This window comes from Micropterus salmoides, unplaced genomic scaffold, assembly GCF_014851395.1.
Source record: "Micropterus salmoides isolate LMB-PRFRI ecotype aquatic unplaced genomic scaffold, ASM1485139v1 Ms_hic_scaffold_15, whole genome shotgun sequence".
Lineage (NCBI taxonomy): Eukaryota > Metazoa > Chordata > Actinopteri > Centrarchiformes > Centrarchidae > Micropterus > Micropterus salmoides.
This window is the reverse complement of record NW_024040596.1, coordinates 3,653,820-3,672,275: the sequence shown is the minus strand read 5'-3', so window position 1 is coordinate 3,672,275 and position 18,456 is coordinate 3,653,820. Positions and strand designations below refer to the sequence as shown.

Sequence of the window (18,456 nt, the reverse complement as noted above, 5' to 3'; positions counted from 1 at the left end):
CCTTGGCAGACCTTTTCCCGAGAGCTTGTGTAACGTAGGTCTGAGCTTTACTCAGACTATTGCCTCTCGAGGCACGGGGCTAGCAAGTTATCTCTGCAACACAATACATAGACGACGCTGTTAAATTTAACATTCCGGACATATCTTACACAATGTGCTTCCCTTCTTTTGCTTGTGGCCATTTTCTGACACAGTTTTCTTTGATGTAGCTAGTAACTGTCATATAAACATGAAATAATATAGGAAGATGAAGACACTTTTAATCATACTGTGGAACGAATGACAAAATTAAGGAACATCAAGGTGAACTGAAAAACTAAAGCAGAGTAAAGAAACACAGCAATGAAGGTGGGGTACAAGTTTGAGGCTAAGGGGCAGCCGGGCCAGAATCACTTGGGTTTTCCAGGTTCACTTGGTAAAACAGCCCATATGTTGATTACCACCACTTGGCAAAATAATTGGATTACATAAAATGGAGTTGCTTTGAGTAGGAGTTTGTTTTACAAGGGAGTTAGGGAAGTGAGGGAGTTTGTTATTCCAGTTTGGCACTGTGGTGAAATAAAATAAAGAGGGAAACAATGCTGTCCACCTTGTATCTCTTTGTTAATCTATATTGAATTAGAGTATTCAAATTACAAAATATATGGTTGTAATAAATGAAATTGTGTACAAATGTGTAAAGCCCTTACATATGTAAACAAAAAAATAAATATTTCAATGCTGGAATATACACAGAAAGACACGTGAAGTAAGGTAAGCGATTGGCGCCGGCGTCACACACACACATCAACCAGTCAGCTCAGGAAATATCTGTGAAACGGCATTTCAAACAAAACGCACAAGTCGGAAAGAGGCCCAGTTTGTCCAGAGTTACAGCCTGGTTACAGCCAGTGCGCCGCTGACCTGGGGGATTTGAACTGAGATGAGGACGCATTAATTGTTGGGATTGAACTGTGGGTTTTGTATTGAGCGCTGTGGAGAACTTAGTTTTCCTTGTCGTCTGTAGGTGGACCGACCTGATGATATATCATATTATTTAATGCCATGACTTGACTCTCAAACTGTCTTTCTCATATTATGAAAATTTGATACTTCTTCTCCACCATTGCTCATAATAATAATTCATGCAATTCATGCATCACCTAATTTCATAATAACACAGGCCTGACCTACAAGAAAAAACAGTGTTTAATCTATCTAATACTGTGTTGGTCATGCTATACACTGATTTACTGCTTGTCCGTTTTGAATAATACAGAAGGCAAAGAGCTTAAAAATTAATTGCGTATTAAATCGGAATCTTGAATTGAAATTTGGTTAAAAAAAAAAAATCACTTTTTTCAAAATCGTTCAGCCCTAGTTAAAGTAATGGGCTCTGTTGTTTTTCATATACAGTCACGCAGTAATATGAGTGCACATAGGACCCTGTCAGTTGCATCACATTATTTACCCACACACAGTTCACTGAGGATCTGAGGTTCATTCTGTTATCTTCCAAGGTTCACTTTGACTTCCAGTAGTCACTAATAAACCTAGAAAACGATAGAATGGTCACATACTTGACTTATGGGTTGCTGTTTGCATACTTTACCTTGCCTGGAATCTTACTTGGGGATTTGGCTTTTCGATGCCCAAGCTGTACCGCGGAGCATCAAGATGCGTGTCCCAGAGTCCCAGCAGTATGTACAGAAATAGTGAGGGAGCCGGGCTGCGGCTGCTGTCCAGTGTGTGCCAGGCAGGAGGGGGAGCTTTGTGGCGTCTACACACCAAGGTGCTCCAGTGGCCAAAGGTGCTACCCGAGCACGGAGGCTGAATTACCTTTGCAACAGCTCATCCAGGGTTTAGGACGATGTGGACAAAAAGTGAACTCGGATGTCACTACGAGTCTGGAACACCATGCTACAAATGGTAAGTTCAGTCAAGAAAATTTTATTAAGAGAGGGAAGTTAGCAGCCTTAGTCTACACAGCTTAGTACTTGCATACTGTAATTTAAAACAAACCTGTCCAGTATTCATTAAGATGTGTAACATCCTTCCATCCATCGTCAACTGCTTATCCTGTGTACAGGGTCGCTGGAGCCAATCCCAGCTGACATCAGGCAAAAGGCATTGCAGGGAGTGTAACATATGAATTAATATTTTATTAGTGTGCCTGCATCACCCAGCCAGTTAGTTTTGACCTGTCATCATAACTGGGGCATGATATCAAAACGATTACCTGAATGTAAAAACCCTTCACAGAGAAGCTGTACACTGAGTGTGAACAGTATTTTCACTGCAGAAGAAAAACATATTTGGTCTCAATAACTTCCCAGCAATCCTGCAGGGACGCAAATGTTAAGCTTTGCTCTCCCACATTACAGTTAGTAAGGACAAAGAGTCACTATTGATTCCTGAAAAGGAATGTTGACATATGCAATGTGTTTGGCAGGCCCACATCTGTGAGCGCAAACAAGCAGTATCCCTCCTATGAACCCATAACATGTCCGTAACCCACATATCCTCAAAGCGCTCCTATTGGGAGTGTCTTATTTTGATCTAGGCTATTGTTATTGATATTTGATGAAAGCGATTTGATGCACATTTGAAAATGAAAAACTTATTGAATTTGGACTTTTAACATGCTGTAAATATGGAAGATGCACACCACAGACTGATGTTGAGAATAGTGTTGGGAACTTTGCAGATCTCCATGGTAACAGGTGCATTTCTCAATCATGATATCTTTGGTGAACTCTGAGCAATGTATTTGGTAAGTTCTTGGACTGAAACATTTCAGACAATAAAAGACTCAACGGGAATCGTCATTTGTTTTGTTGGGAAAAGGCAGTAAAAACAAACCCAATTCCAGTCTGTGTAACTTCAGCTCACGGTATGGACCTTTGCTCTCTGCTGTGATTTACCGCCTTTGCTGTTCAAACCAGTTAGAACACATAAAGAAAATGAGCATCAGATCAGACTGACCTCAGTTCACTGTGTTATGCTTGGCTTTTCAAGCATGAGCAACTGCTGGCTATCAGATGTCAACATCTGTCTCCTTTGTAACCATTAAAATGCACATTTTGGGGTTGTTTCCTGTAGTCGGTTTGGGTTACATTCTCACTACTAAATAACCACACTGCTGTTCACTTGAAAGGGGACAGAGACATTTTGAAGCATTTGGTTGTGGTTCTTTGGTTCAAATGTCATTATTCTCACCTGCCTATCTAAACTGAAGCAAACAGCATGACGGCCTGAGTAAACAGTTCAGAGTTCAAAAAAAAAACAACACTCCAGCTTGTCATTGAAGCTGGAGTAGGCAATTTATTTAAGAAGCATATTTGGGTTAAATGTGTTGATAGTCTCTTTACCTCCTGACAGCAATTAATAGATCAAATGCTCTTACACATGAATGAAAAAAAATCCAGTATCTGTGGCTGTCGCAGGACTGTAATAAGTACTGCTAATCATTTGGTCAAATTATCATTTGAAAAAGCCTGGCCCAGGGGAGGCCTGGGAAACAAGCAAACAGATACTAGACAATCTGGCAGGGTGCACGTTTAAAGGGGAAGGTGTAGATACTGAGGCAAACCGGGGGAAATGAGCAATGGTGGGGATAACCAGGTAAAGGGAGTGCAGTGATGACCAGGCAGGAAGAAGAACCGGAATCTGAAATGAAGGGAGAGTTAGTGAACTGATAAAAAGACCAACTACATAAAGGTTATGCGTAATGACAATTCCTGACACTGTTCCTCCACACTTCGAGCCAACAAGACTTGTGTGCGTGCAGTTTGCTTCCAACAATAAAAACAAAACAGCTGTTCTTATCAAATAAAACCGTCACTTCAATCCTGGTTTCAATGGTTAAACACCACAAGACTGACATTTACCAACAAAAAACATTATATTCTAAGCAGACACATTTTAAAGAACATAAAACATAAAGTAAAATTTGTATTTCAAACAAATGGGAAACTTATTAGCAAATTTCAACAAAACTCCCTTCACCGTCATGCATCATGGGAATTCTGAGGGACGGACGTAGACTACTCGGGGGTGATGGTGTGGTGATGGCGCATGGATAAGATGCTTGACTTTGGTTTTGGGAGACCTGGGTTCAGTTCCCACTGTGAGACATCCACCATTGTGTCCCTGAGCAAGACACTTAACCTCTAGTTGCTCCAGAGGCGTGCGACCTCTGACATATATAGCAATTGTAAGTACTTTTTTTTGCTTCTCCTACATTCTTCACAGCTCTCTGTGACCCGTTGTCTGCACGGGTGCATTTCCCACAGAGAGCATTTCAGAATAAGAGCGTTTTACCTGCCTGACTTTGCTGACATGTTTAGATTTTGGTGATTAGTGCTTGGTTTCTGTGCTTCTACTATGATTAAGTAGGCTACATAGTTAATTTGCTTATTTTTTTGTCAGTTTTAACTGTGTTTATTGTTTATATACGATTGGGTCTGCACAGGGTATTTTATTTAGAAAATTGACCGGCTTCTCTATGCCGTTTCTGTGTCTGACTTCCTGCCGGGTTCATCTGCTCTGTGCTGCTTCTGTCAAAAATACACTGGCTGCGTATTCTCTGGAGCGGAGCTAAGAGCCACTTCTGGTGTGAGCACAAGCATTGACTACAATGGTAGCCGCCAGAGCAGAGTTTTGGAGTGAGTCTGAGGTCATGTAAACTTCGTATAAATGACTTGATAGCAGGTGGGCCCCTTGATGAAGAGCTGCCCTTGTGCTGAGAGTCTAGCTCCGTCCCTGGTTTGAACTCTTCCAATCCAAAAAGTGTGTAATATTAGAAATGGCACATCATCTTCAGTGTTTCCACTTGAACTATTTTTTTCAATGGGAGCTCACTTGGAAATATTCTTTCAGTCAAGGTCCACAAAGGTTTATGGAAAGGTCCACAAAGGTTTGTGAACGTTGAAAAAGTTTTCAGTCAGATGACGTGTGTATGAGCTTCATTCTCCAAATGAATCAAAGTATTTCCCTTCCTTCCAATCTGAGCAAAGAAAATGATTTTACTGTCTCTCATGAGGGACTGGAGTCCGTGGCAGGTATGAGTATGATTCTTCTGCACCTTGGAATACAGAGTGGCTTTAATGGGCTATCGCGGTCGAGACCAATTTTCCCCAAAAATCATTGGTAGAAAATACTAGCCTTGGTTCCTATTATAGCCACCTCACCAAGGAACAAATGTCCTCTGGGAGAGCACAGCAGTGCAAAAAGTCAAAAAACAAACTGTTGCGTTGATGGGTTGGTAAGCACCTCTACAGCACAATGAAAATTGTTTCTTTTTAGAGGTAGGCTGGACCAGTATCTGCTGGATTTTGTCCCAATGAAGGGGACACACGAATTGCATTCAAAGGACATGGGTTTCGTGCATCTTGATCCGAGATGGGCAGACAAGTACACTGGATGTGTGCACAAGCATACATCTCTGTGGCGCAATTGGTTAGCGCGCTCTGCTGTTAACCGAGAGGATGGTGGTGTGAGCCTGACACATGTTCTTCCTGGTGGCGGGTGCTGTAGCTTACATGGTAAAAGGGCCCCTCTTGTAAACTGGAATCTTGGGTTCAAAACCCAGCTGTGACTTTACAGCTTGTGTCCAAGGGAGCCTATACCTATTGAAAACACTAAATTGCTCCGTGTTTTAGTAAGTAAACTCACACACCCCCTGAGTGTATCAGCAATTTTTCTAAAAGTCCTTTGAGGTGCGGTTGCTTCCTGACTTCTGTCGTGGTGATCTCACCAGAAGCTGCTGTACATTCTCTAAACCATGGAATACAACAAGAGCTACTTTTGGGCCTGCGTGAGAGTTGAACATTACATTTACATTTACTCATTTGGCAGACACTTTTATCCAAAGCGACTTACATTTGAGGAACAACATACAAGCATCAACAGAGCATCAACTACAGATCTACAACTGACAATACATACTAGTAAGAGCAGCAATAAATACTAGTAAGAGCTCACAGTACATATCACATCAATGGGGTAGATACCTAGGGAAGGAAGTAAGAGTTAGCAAAAAGTGCAATCAAAACAAAAAGTGCAATCAATACATGATCATTGTAGGGGATAGAAGAAGAAGAGCACAGGAAGTGCATGTTAGAGGTTAGGAGTTAGAGGTGTTATTAGAGGAAGTGTTCTCGGAAGAGATGAGTTTTCAAGAGCTTCTTGAAGTTAGAGAGGGACGCCCCTGCTCTGATGGCGTGTGGTAGCTCGTTCCACCATCGTGGTGTCACAGATGAGAATAGCCGGGACTGAGATTGCTTTGTGTGAAGGGATGGCAGAGCCAGGCAGCGTTCGTTGGAGGAGCGTAGAAGGAACGTAAGTTTGTATTATGGAGTTTAGGTAGATGGGTGCAGACCCAGTAGTCCCTCTGTGTGCAGCATTAGTGACTTGAATTTGATTCTGGAAGCCACGGGGAGCCAGTGGAGGTCACTGAGTAATGGGGTGACATGAGCCTTTTGGGCTGATCAAAAACTAGACGCGCTACTGCATTCTGAACCATTTGTAAGGGTTTCACCGCACAAGCTGGGAGACCTGCTAGGAGGGCATTGCAATAGTCGATGCGAGAGATAACCACGGCCTGTACCAGAAGCTGGGTGGCGTACTGAGTGAGGTAGGGCCTGATTTTCCTTATGTTGTATAGAGAAAAGCGGCACGACCGAGAGACAGCAGCAACATGGTCTGAAAAGGACAGCTGGTCATCAATCATGACACCCAAGTTTCTCACCACCTTGGTTGGAGTGATGGTTGCGGAGTCAATTTGTAGTTTGATTTTATGGTGGATAGATTGCTTGGCTGGATTGACCAAGAGTTCAGTCTTAGAGAGGTTTAGTTGAAGGTGGCGAGCCTTCATCCATGCAGATATGTCTGATAGACAGTCCGTGATCCGCCCCGAGACAGTGGGATCGCCTGGCGGGAAGGATAGGTAGAGTTGCGTGTCGTCTGCATAGCAGTGGTAAGAGAAGCCGTGCGAATGAATGATCGGCCCCAGTGAGGTGGTGTAGATTGAGAAGAGAAGGGGCCCAAGCACTGAGCCTTGGGGCACCCCTGTGGAGAGGCAGTGGGAGGAGGATAATTGTCCTTGCCACAAAACATTGGAACATAGGAACGCCCCGAGAGGTAGAATTCGAACCACAGGAGTGCTTTACTCGAGATGCCCATTGCTGAAGAGTGGATAGTAGGATCCTGTGGTTGACTGCGTCAAAGGCAGCTGATAGGTCAAGCAGGATAAGAACTGAGGATTGGTCTGCAGCTTTAACTGACCTTAGGGCTTCTGTTACAGACAGAAGAGCCGTTTCAGTAGAGTGGGCACTCTTAAAGCCAGACTGATATGGATCTAGGAGGTCATTCCCTGAGAGGAATTCTGAGACCTGTTTGAATACTGCTCGTTCAATAGTTTTGGATAAAAAAGGTAGAAGAGACACTGGTCGATAGTTCTCAACTTGAGTTGGGTCAAGTGAGGGCTTTTTGAGCAAGGGTGTAACCCGAGCCCTTTTGAAAGTGGTCGGGAAGGTTCCTGAAGCCAGAGAAGTATTTATCACATGAGTGATTGTCGGGACCACAGTAGGAGATATGGCTTGGAGGAGATTCGTAGGAATCGGATCCAGTGGGCATGTAGTTGGACGGCTACAGGTCAAGAGTTCTGATACTTCGCTATCTGTGAGAGGAGAAACGAGGAAGTGACCAACCACTGACCTGGAAGGGCAGGGGAAAAGAACACCTCTACTGAAAAACAGCAAAAAGCTGTGCAGTGAATTTGAAACTAAACACCCTCTGACTAAATCAGCTCAGTGTTTCTAAAATCTGTCCATTGATGTACTGTTCCTTACTGACTTCTGTCCTGGTAAACTCACCTGAGACTGCTGTATATTCTCCAAACCGTGGAATACAAACAAGCGCTACTGTTGGGCCCGCGTGAGAGTTGAAACGCTCTGCTGAAACACAACAAAAAGCTGTGCAGTGAATTTGGAATGGATGCATCATTATACAACAGTATTTGTATTAAGCATTACCTTTTTAACATGTGCTGGATTTATGCAGGGAACGGCTGTTGAGCAATGTGTACTCAGCACAACTGTGTTCATTCGACATACTTGAAACTCTACACTTCTAATCCACAGCATTATTTTAAACCCACTACCAGCAGCATTTAGTGATTCAAATTTTTTTTTTTTGGGGGGGGGGGGGTTGCCTAAATAGGAGGCCTAAATAATGATAGTGGTTGGGTTAAACTTTAATTAGGCAGAATGAATCTAGCTACACATTTAGGTGTGCCTGCTACATGTACATGTACACAGTGGGGGCTTTTCCTCCAACTCACCACTATCTCATAATAGAAGGGCATGTGTGGATTCTTTCTAATTAAACTATGCAGAGCACCAATCCTCTACTGACAAACCCCCTTCTCCAGCCAATAGGAAACCACTGCCCTGTATAATCTTGTTTTTCACTTCCCTTGTGCTTCTGTGTTTGTGCTACTCCCTCCTTTCTTTTCTTGTTTAGTTGGTGGACAAAGACTGTCTGTAAATAACACAATTGTTGCCTGCTGACAGTCATTTTTATTGCTTTTATTATGTATTCTTGCCTGTTTTCAGCATAGACTGTATAAAATAAGTGAGAGAGTCACCGTGACGTCACCCGTGGGTGTGTGGACTACTGTTCTGAGGCCTCGAGTGTGGCATTTTGGCCCTCGCCATCTTGTTTTTTTTTAGAAACACAAGTGACCGTAATTGGACGAGAGGGTGGAAGAGGGGAGGAGTGAAACTCCTAAATGTACATTTCATCCGTCATACTAAGTAATTAGCCAGTGCTAACCAGCCTGGTAGGTTATTCATGTTAACTGAGAGGGTGATTGGGAAGCTAAGTTTGTCAAAGTGAAAGTCAAGCTTAAACTAAATGTTCTTACCAGAAAAAATTGACAGCCGACTTGTTAGTGTCTTTTATTAAAACCCAGTACTTAACAAGACATTTTAAGGGGACCAAAATGTTACACTTAACTTGATTACACACTATGAGAGAGCCAAGGTTCTTAGACGAAAGTTCTTATTGACAGAAATGCAATCTAAGAAGTATAACTATGTTTTCAGTGGTGTATAAAGACTTTATATAATAAACCATTATGTTTTTATTACCTTAGAATGAGCCATTTATAACAACATAACCGCTGGTCTTCCATGCACGTCGCCACGTTGCGTCGTCATGTTTCTACAGTAGCTGAAAACGGACAAACAGCGCTACAGAGCACGTTTCGTCACTACGTTCTTCTTGTTCTACTTCTGGTAGAATTCAGGCAGAGCAGACACTTGACTCTGTTGAATACATACGTTAGAAGAAGAAGGGTCAGAAGAAGTTTTGCATCAGAGCAATATTTTAAACTATTAGATGGTGGGTGAGAATATATCACATAATATTGACTTCCATTGACACAGTGGCTGTATTCGAAACCGCCTACTATACTAGTAGTACGTACTGATTTGGCCTAAATGTAGTATGCAATATGCCAAAAATATCCAGATGGCGTACTGATTCGGGAAAAATCTCCAGTATGCATCGGACCAGTCTACCTCGCGTGCTGTTAGAACAACAACTGGTCTTCCCTTTAGAAGACAACAACAGAACTTGTTTTACAATTTTTATATGCTATTTCATCATTTCATTTCTAACAAGTTTTGAAGCAAGATATTAATTTTGTGGATTTTTCAAATATCAGCAGTTTTAGGAAAATTGTTAGTGAACTGAAAAAGTGCGGTGGGGGGAAGCTAATGAGTCACCCCACGCCGTTAGCTATCGAGCCGGCCAGTCAGCTCATGGAGCCAGCCAATGAGCTCACCGAGCTGTCTGGTCCAACAGCCGCAGCAGAGTCCAGCAACAACGTGAGAGGAAAGACCCGCAGCTGTGAGACGGTTTGAATGTTCGTACCGCTGTCTTTACATTCTGAGTAATGTTGTAACGTTTTAACTTAATCAAGAGACATCTGGCTTTTGATTGACAGGCTTGTGTAACTTAGAAGCACTTTGATAAAAAATAAACAATGGAAGTCGTTTGAAAGGGGACTCTTGTTTCTTTATTATTATCATTATTCTAAATAGACATTACATTCTTAGTGTAATGTTACAGTTGTGGTTACAGTAGGCTACTTACTTTTTATTTGCTTTTATTTTAAATAATTCTTATTTATGTACCAATATACCAAAGCAAACATCTGCTACAGATCAGCTGCAGCCTTGTTCTCCTTACAGATAAAAGAAGAAAAGTTTTAAGTGGTACTTACATTTATATTCCTCCTATTGTTCCTATTTTGAAAACCAGAAACTGGCTAAGCCTGGCCTAGCATACTGCAAAATAAATCAATTTAACAGTTTCATACTAGCAGAAACTGATCACAGCTCAAGGTCTGTGTCTTTAGTTGTTAAAGACATCTGCTTTTTAAAAAAATAGACAAACGGAGAGCGCCTGCTCAGGCATCGTTTTGAGTGTGAGAGCTGTACAAACATGCAGGAGAAGGGAAAGGAAGATCCATGTGGCACATGAGACCCTCAGAAAGAGGAGACACTGCTGGTAGTAGCCTACCAGCTGGTCCAGGGGCTTCGCCTTAATGATGGTCGGTTTAAGGCGTATTTTAGGTTGAGTCGGGGACAGACTGTTGCAGTCTCTGGACAATTTACTGTACATTTACCTGACGCTTTTATCCAAAGCAACTTACAATACATATCAGAGGAGCCCTCTGAAGCAACAAGGAGTTAAGTGTCTTCCTCAGGGACACATTGGTGGAAGTGTCACAGTGGGGGATTGAACCCAGGTCACACCAAAGGCAGGAGTCATTGCGCCATCACCACCACCCCAAGCAACTGTAAACTTCTGTGAGCACAACTGAGGGCCCGTCAGTCAAGAGTAGAATTTTTTTCAACTTCATGCACTCAGAGGGCTCATTCAAAAACACAAGGCGCAGCAGGTGGCCAAAATGCGAGGTGCTCAGGGCGCATAAACAGCACACAGAACGCTCACTGCAAATAGAATACATTTTTTTAAAAGGCGCCTCTCACGGCAAAAAACGCATTCTGTCTGGTCATGAAATATTTTCAACTTCAGAAAGGGGTTAGACTGCCAGAAAGGTTAAGAACCCCTGGTGTAGATAAAAGGGCCAGGGTCAGTTCAGGGTCAGGACTTGTGTTTTATGTCTGTGGGCAAAGTTTGATTTTTCAACAAGATTGAATGGTTTTGAGTGGAGAGCTTCATTTTGACCTGGAAATTAGTGATGTGTGATACCACTTAATTCCTATACGATACAGTACCAAGTAATACCCAGGCTGGTATTGCCAATACCAATCCCAATACTTTTTACATATTTTATTTCTAGTTTAATGTGACCTCCCTCTCCCGTTTCTGTATTTATGAGAGAAACAAGGAGTAGGCTATAGCCTTATTAATTCAAAATAATAGCTGCATAATGACAAGAAATCAAACTACTGTCATATTCTTTAATTACAATGAAAGTATCCTGTTCAGAACTGCTGCTTCATAACATCATCCTATTAGTGTGACTTAATGTTTAGCGAAGTTTGCAGTGTTGCCAAAGTATTTCACTGTCTTTGCACACACATCACACAGAGCAACATTATTACCTTCACAGCTAACAGTCGGCCAGAGTCAGTATTCAATCGCGGGAAATGTAAAGGGCTGCAGCGGCTCACTTCAAAGAAGCTCCGTCACAGAGCCGTAGCGCAAGCCTGACTTTGACAGGCGGAAGGAAAAGTAGTTCCTATCAACCGAGTATAATTAGACCATCCTGGGGACAGTAAGATACTTGTGATAAAACACAAATTACTGAGTTCAGATATCGATCCTTTTATATGAGTATCGATCCTAGAGCAGGAAACATTGTTATCAGAAATATCGATACTTTAGGATTGATCCGCACATCACTACTGAAAATATTATGTTTGGGGAATTGGGTGAGATGTTGTAGATTTGTGTTAAGAGTTTCGAGAAAAAGAATCATAATTTTAAGAAATGTGTTTAAGCAATCGAGAAAAACCGTAATGTATCAGCACGAAGAGGCACAAGGTTAGTGTCTGTTGTAATACTCTAAAATTAAGATGTGATATGTGTCTTTAATTAGTTGTGAGCTATAACTCAACGGTTTGTTTAACTGAGTTAGCGTTAGCTTAATGTGAGCTAGTGTTAGGCTAACATACTCTGAGACAGTATGGGAAGGTAGCTAACATATTTGTTGATTTGTGTTTTGTAACCAGCTCTTACAGTTGTTTAGGGATCTCCAATAAATCTAAAATCATCAGTTCAAGTGTCAGACCATCTTTCGGTAGAACTGCCCTTGTTGCCCTGCAGTTGATTCTCTGCTGAGACAAGCCCCTTCTCCTTCACTTGCCGTGTCAGGTCTTTAATTACTCTATGCAGATGTGTTCGCACACGTGTACACAGTGTGTATGCAGCACACATCAACAGAATAAGGTGAAGCCATAAGACATCACTTTGGGTGGGAGCTGCATGCTGGTGCCTGCAGTTCTGAGAAAACTCCCCCTGAGGTGTAAATAGGAAGCCCTCCCTCTGTGCTGATCTTAAAACAGTTGATGTTGCATAATATGATTATACTATGAGCCAGAATTTACTATCACAGCAGGCTATGTACGTTTACTGAAGTAAGCGTTCATAATGCACTGTTATAGATTAAACTATAACAGTATAGCTTATTATTATTAGCTCCATCACCATTAAAATGCATCCACGTTAACGCACCAGTAATAAAAAGATTGCTTGTAGCTATTTATCCAAGCCTGCATTTTTTTGTGCTCACTTTTGTAGGTGACACAACAAGCTGTAAACCAACACTTACATATTATCACTTCATGAAGTTAATGTGGTGAACGTGCAGAAAACTGTTGCTTCAATGTTTGCTAGCAGACACACAGAGCAGTATTAGCATTTGTTAAGAGTCGTATTTCTGGATACCTGGCAAATCTAAATCTAAAGTCCAAAAATCACTCTCATTTAAGCTCTGTGTTCATATCAGAATCAGCTTTATTAACAGGTATGCGTACACATACGAGGAATTTGACTCTGGATTGTACCATTCTCACAATGTACTTACTTATACGATTCATAGTTTTCACGTGACCTCACGTTTCAAGGAAAACCCTCCCTTGGAGGGCAAGAAACATTTTCCGCTGCCTGCCAACCAGGAAGCAAGTTATACACTGTTATTTTGAGTTTGTTACTTTTGCGTTGCCAAAATGCTGGATGCTTGTTGTGCTTTTGGATGCACTAATCGAGGAGGAGACAAGCCTGGACTGTGTTAGGTGAGGGATTCCCCACAAGGTAAATGTAAACATTATGTCGAGCGGCGGCAGGGACCTGGCAGTTTTTAACAGTAGAAATACGGCCAGCGGCGCCGCCAGAAACTTTGGGCCCCATGACAAAAAATCTAATTGGGCCCCCTCTGCGCAGCTGTTGTCACCACATCTCTAGGACCTAACCTTCCCATCAAAAGGTTTACATAACTCAAATGAATTACTAGTACTAGCACAATATTTGCTGCTGGTGATTTGTACATGCAAGTCTGCACACAGTATGCAGTTCACTATTTGATGCAAGATTAAAAGCCACCATAAAAATGTCCTTAAGGCAATCTTTTACAGTCTCAATGTATTTTTATGGTAAAATTAACTATCTATAGATGTCATTTAATAGCCATAATTAAATCTAATTGAACTTATCAAACTGGATTATTTTAATATTGTCTGTAAATTACATGCAGCTAATCACTGTTTCCAACTGTACAACAGTACAGACAGAAGGTTGTTTTTATTTTATTTCAAAATGATCATTATGTGAGAAAATAATATGTTTGAATTTCTCTCATTAATAAACATTTTATTTTCTTTTTTGTTATGGTAAAAAGAGCAAGAGAGACAGAGAAATCCCCACAGACTCCCTGGAATGATGCTAACTGGCATTAACACCATGCTGCTCTCCTTCTTCACTGGGACAGGGAGGCTACAGTTATGGGGAGACTGGGGTGCTGCTGACTCATCTGTTGTTAGTCTGCTAAAAGGGGCAGGAACAATGATTTTATATGAATATCTTGCTAAACGTTTCCCTGCACTGATGTAAATGTAGGTTAACACTAGTCTGTAGCTAGCTAGCTTATTTCACTGTGGAAATGAAGCCAACAGGTTAACACCACTCACAGACTAAAGGCTGCCCTCCTTTCTTGGTGAAAAACTGGGTTACAGAGTGACATCCTTTCCTTTGTCTTTCCTCTATGTCTTTTGTCTTCTCTTTCCTTTTTTGAAAACCAGTTTTTGGTTTACTAGGCAACATTGTGATCACTGTATTTCTGACGCATCTAATAACTGCAACTAAACACCGTCACTGATCAGAGCCCTAAGGCAGGAACAAACCATTTCATGCAGATACAGGCGGGTGGTCGGTCAATATGGATGTTTACTTTTTGTTCAATGGGGATATTTAAGTTCTTTTGCCAAAAACAGAGATTATTAATTGGATTATTATATTTAAAATACTCAATGATGATGGTTTATATAAATATAATTTGATATTAGTTTTATTTTTTGGGGCCCCTTTCAGTCAGGGGCCCTTGGAATTGTCCTAACTTCCCCCCCTATAAGGCGCCCCTGAATGCAGCAGCGGATGCTGTAACAGTATATGGATTGGAAGTGCCCAACACTTGCAGTTTCATATATTTCTTTTTCATATCTTTCGTTTCATCTTTCTTTCTTTTTCTTAAGTTGAAAGGTGATCCAAATAAAATTTGACTGCTTTGGTGGCGTGCGTCTCTACGCAGGAGTCGTGGTGTGAGCTGCTATGTTGGTCTGTTGTTTTGCCCTCCAGGTCACCACGCATGTCACGTGTACTTGAGGTAGGTGGATTTGATATACAGAATATACAATATACAAAATGACAATAAAACCTTATGAACAGCTCTGAAATAGAGAATGGTGAATAAATAATAAGTGGTAACCAGTAAACAGTTACTGGGTTATTGCAAAGGAACTGTTCCTGATACTGTGAGTCACAAATCAGCTGTTCATCAGAGTGATGGCTTGTGGGAATATAAATCCTGAATGGAGGGCAGGTTGGCACCGATGATCTTTTCTGCAGTCCTGACTGTCCGTTGTAGTCTGCTCCTGTCCTTTTTGGTGGCAGATCCAAACCAGACAGTGATGGAGGTGCAGAGGACAGACTGGATGATGGCTGTGTAGAACTGGATCAGCAGCTCCTTAGGCAGGTTGAGCTTCCTGAGCTGGCGTAGGAAGTACATCTTCTGCTGGTGTCAGTGTTGACTGACTTCAGGTCCTGGGATATAGTGGATCCCAGAAACCTGAAGGATTCCACAGCAGACACAGGGCTGTTGAGTATGGTGTTGAGTATGGGGGGCAGAGTGGGGGGCTCCTCCTGAAGTCCACGATCATCTCCACAGTTTTGAGCGTGTTAAGCTCCAGGTTGTTCTGACCGCACCAGAGAACCAGCTGATCAACCTCCCTTCTGTAGGCCGACTCGTCACCGTCCCGGATGAGGCCAATTTCCGTTGTGTGGTAGCAATAGCAATATTGATTTATTTTAAAGTAAAGAAATTTAAATTATATTTACACCACAAGAGTTGAACAATTAACTTTGTGTGTGATATAGAAGAAACAGCCATGGGAAAGGACTTATGGTTAGTTATCATTATAACATTTAGCTTTTATCCAAAGCGACTTACAGTTGCTTTATATGCCGGCGGTCGCACGCCTCCAGACTAGGGGTTAAGTATCTTGCCCAGGGACATATTGGTGGACGTGTCACAGTGGGGAGTTGAACCCAGGTCTCTCACACCAAAGCCATGTGTCTTATCCACTTCTCCATCAACACTTTTGTAGCAGCTATTTGTTACTCCAAAATGAAGAGGAGCCACATGCAACACACAATACAAAAGAGAAAACATTAGCAACACAAAAACTGAAAGAATAAAATTATATATGGACATTGGTTCCATGCAGTACAACACTAGACGGCCATTTGAAAGTTTAGTGTCAATCAGCATTATGAGCACTTATGTACAACTTTGTAAGAGAAAATCACCTTGACCTTAAAGTGTACATCTGCAAGTCTGACACTGTAGGAGCACCAATTGGCAAAAGCTTTCATTTCAAACTACAAAGGTAACTTCACTTGGTTAGGATGACACACAAGGCCACATGGAACATCAGGAGTTGAAAGAAATAGCTAACCGTAAAAGGTTTGAACGGGATCTCTGGCTAAGCAAAACCTTCTTCATTATTCAATTGCTTTTTGTGCATTTGCCAGCTGTAAAGTGTTTGAAGTGGCCGTGTCTTGAGAGGAACCATTTACACTGACAATGGTTTGAAGTACTGTTAAGACCACTTTCTTGGCCGTGGATGCACAGTGAAGTTTTAGAGACACAGCTTCACTGTATACAAAAACATGGCAAATACATTAATGCTAAGCAACTATGGAAAGACATTACTCATTCTGTGCTATGAGTGAACTATGAAAGCATTGCTCAAAGGCAACACTCCCAACAGCTTGAGACAGGTAGTTTCTATGGCACTAAAGACAAATTCAACAACACAGTATTTAGATGACAGTTGTTGGCTAAAGAAGTGTTGTTGTTTTTATTCTCCCTGGAACATGTTGTCATGAGTTCCTATGTGTCTATAGAAAATAAGGTCTTAAACACAGCTATAGACATACGTTGGGGCTTTTACACTTTTATAACCTGTCAATATTTGCTCTTCGGTTAGCATTTTAACATTCCTGTCCAGTGAGTTTTGCCAGGGGTAAAGAAAACTATATCACTTTTCGCCACGTTGTTAGTTTTTTCAGAGCAGTAGCATATTTTAATTATAAATGCCAAGCTCTCTCTTGAATATGTTTAATGTGTTCTGCAGAAGCTCTCACTACATGCAAGAGATTCCTCCACTGTTTGTGAATATCTTAACACAACTTGGAACAAAAATTCTAGGCTTGTGTGCTCAGCTGGAGGTTGGAGCCTGTGACTTTTAGCCATTGCTCACACACTGTAGTGAATATAATTTGAAGTCTTCACATTTTAATGTCTTATTTGTGGCCTCATAGTTTTAACTGTTTGCCTGTGGAATTTCAGATTGGAAAAGTTTCCCTAAATGGCTACAGTCACACAGAATCATACAAAGGAATAAGGATGTTATAATCTACGGTAAATGACGGCTCGATCCACCACTTTTGTTCAGAGTGAGATTTCTCGTCAAATATTGAATGGATTTCCATTAGATTTGGCGCAGACATTTCCATGGTCCCCAGAGAATTAAGCACTATTGACTTTGTGGATTCCCTGGCTTCTCCTCCAGCATCATGTTGACTTCTTTCCTGACAGTTGGATGGACATTGGTACATATATTGAAGTTTCCTTAAGAGGATGAAAAACTTTGGTGATCCCTTGACTTAACATATAGTGCCACCAGCAAAGTTTCCATTTATCTAAGGAAATTACTTTGAATTATAGTCAGCTCATCTTTAAAGTTCCTGCAAGAACATTTGTTCACTACTTTGTTTATGACAGTACCTATAAAACTAATGATGTTCCCATCACCCTCAACTGTACTTCTCGCAACTGCTTGCATAGCAAAATACTACAGCAAAATTATACAATTATTACTAGTCATCAGTTAGTTAATAATCGCTCAATTATCTTAAATCAATCAGTCAGTCTCATATCTAAAGGGTCAATTCTCTTGGCAGGGACATAGAAATAGGCAACACACACAGTTCTTGATTATATTACAGTGAATTTATTCTCCAACTAATGTGATATAAAAGGGTAAATAAACAATGGCAGCACAATGAGCCTGGAGGTTCGATTTTGGGAAGCATTTGACTCATACGGCATAGGAGAACTAATGAAAAATATTAACATTTCGGAACATCTCTGACCCCAGAATGTGTGTTAGGTCTTACGGCTTGTCGACGGCCTGCTTTGGCCTGTTGCACGGGTCCCACGCTAGCTGCCCGATCCTGGCTTTTTGCTAGGGATTCTCCGGGGTTCTCCATGTCTGACTGAAGAAAAACCTCAAGGGTTGGCCGTCCTCCGTCTGGCAATTCGGCTGTTTTCAGGTTTCCTTCGTTGCCGCTGACGAGACCACGTGGCTTGGTCTGACCTCGGTGAAGTTGGCTCGACGAAAAAGCTTAAAATGGAACTTGGTCGTTCCTGAATGAGTCCAGTGTAACTTAACGGACTGATAACTATAACAAAACAAAAGAAATAAAGAAAATAAAACAAACTGAGGGACAGATCGATGTCGCGGCACTTCGCATGTGTAGCTTCAAGCAAACAAAGGGCTGGCCAAACTCTTAGGGCGTTGCCTGGCGAGGCACGCGTGCCGAAGCGTCCAGAGGGCAGAGAGCCGAGAGGGAGAGAGAGCGAGAGCAGAAAAGAGA

The 18,456-nt window shown here is 41.7% G+C and overlaps 1 protein-coding gene across 1 annotated transcript in view; it reads left to right on the top strand.

Moving 5' to 3' along the window:
* The first annotated feature begins 1,478 nt into the window (after positions 1-1,478).
* Positions 1,479-18,456, top strand: part of LOC119903825 (insulin-like growth factor-binding protein 2-B) — a 29,421-nt gene continuing 12,443 nt past the window's right edge. The window contains exon 1 of the mRNA XM_038720065.1: positions 1,479-1,908. Coding sequence (XP_038575993.1) covers positions 1,548-1,908 — 361 coding nt within the window. The 5' untranslated portion in view covers positions 1,479-1,547. The remainder of the gene's footprint in view (positions 1,909-18,456) is intronic.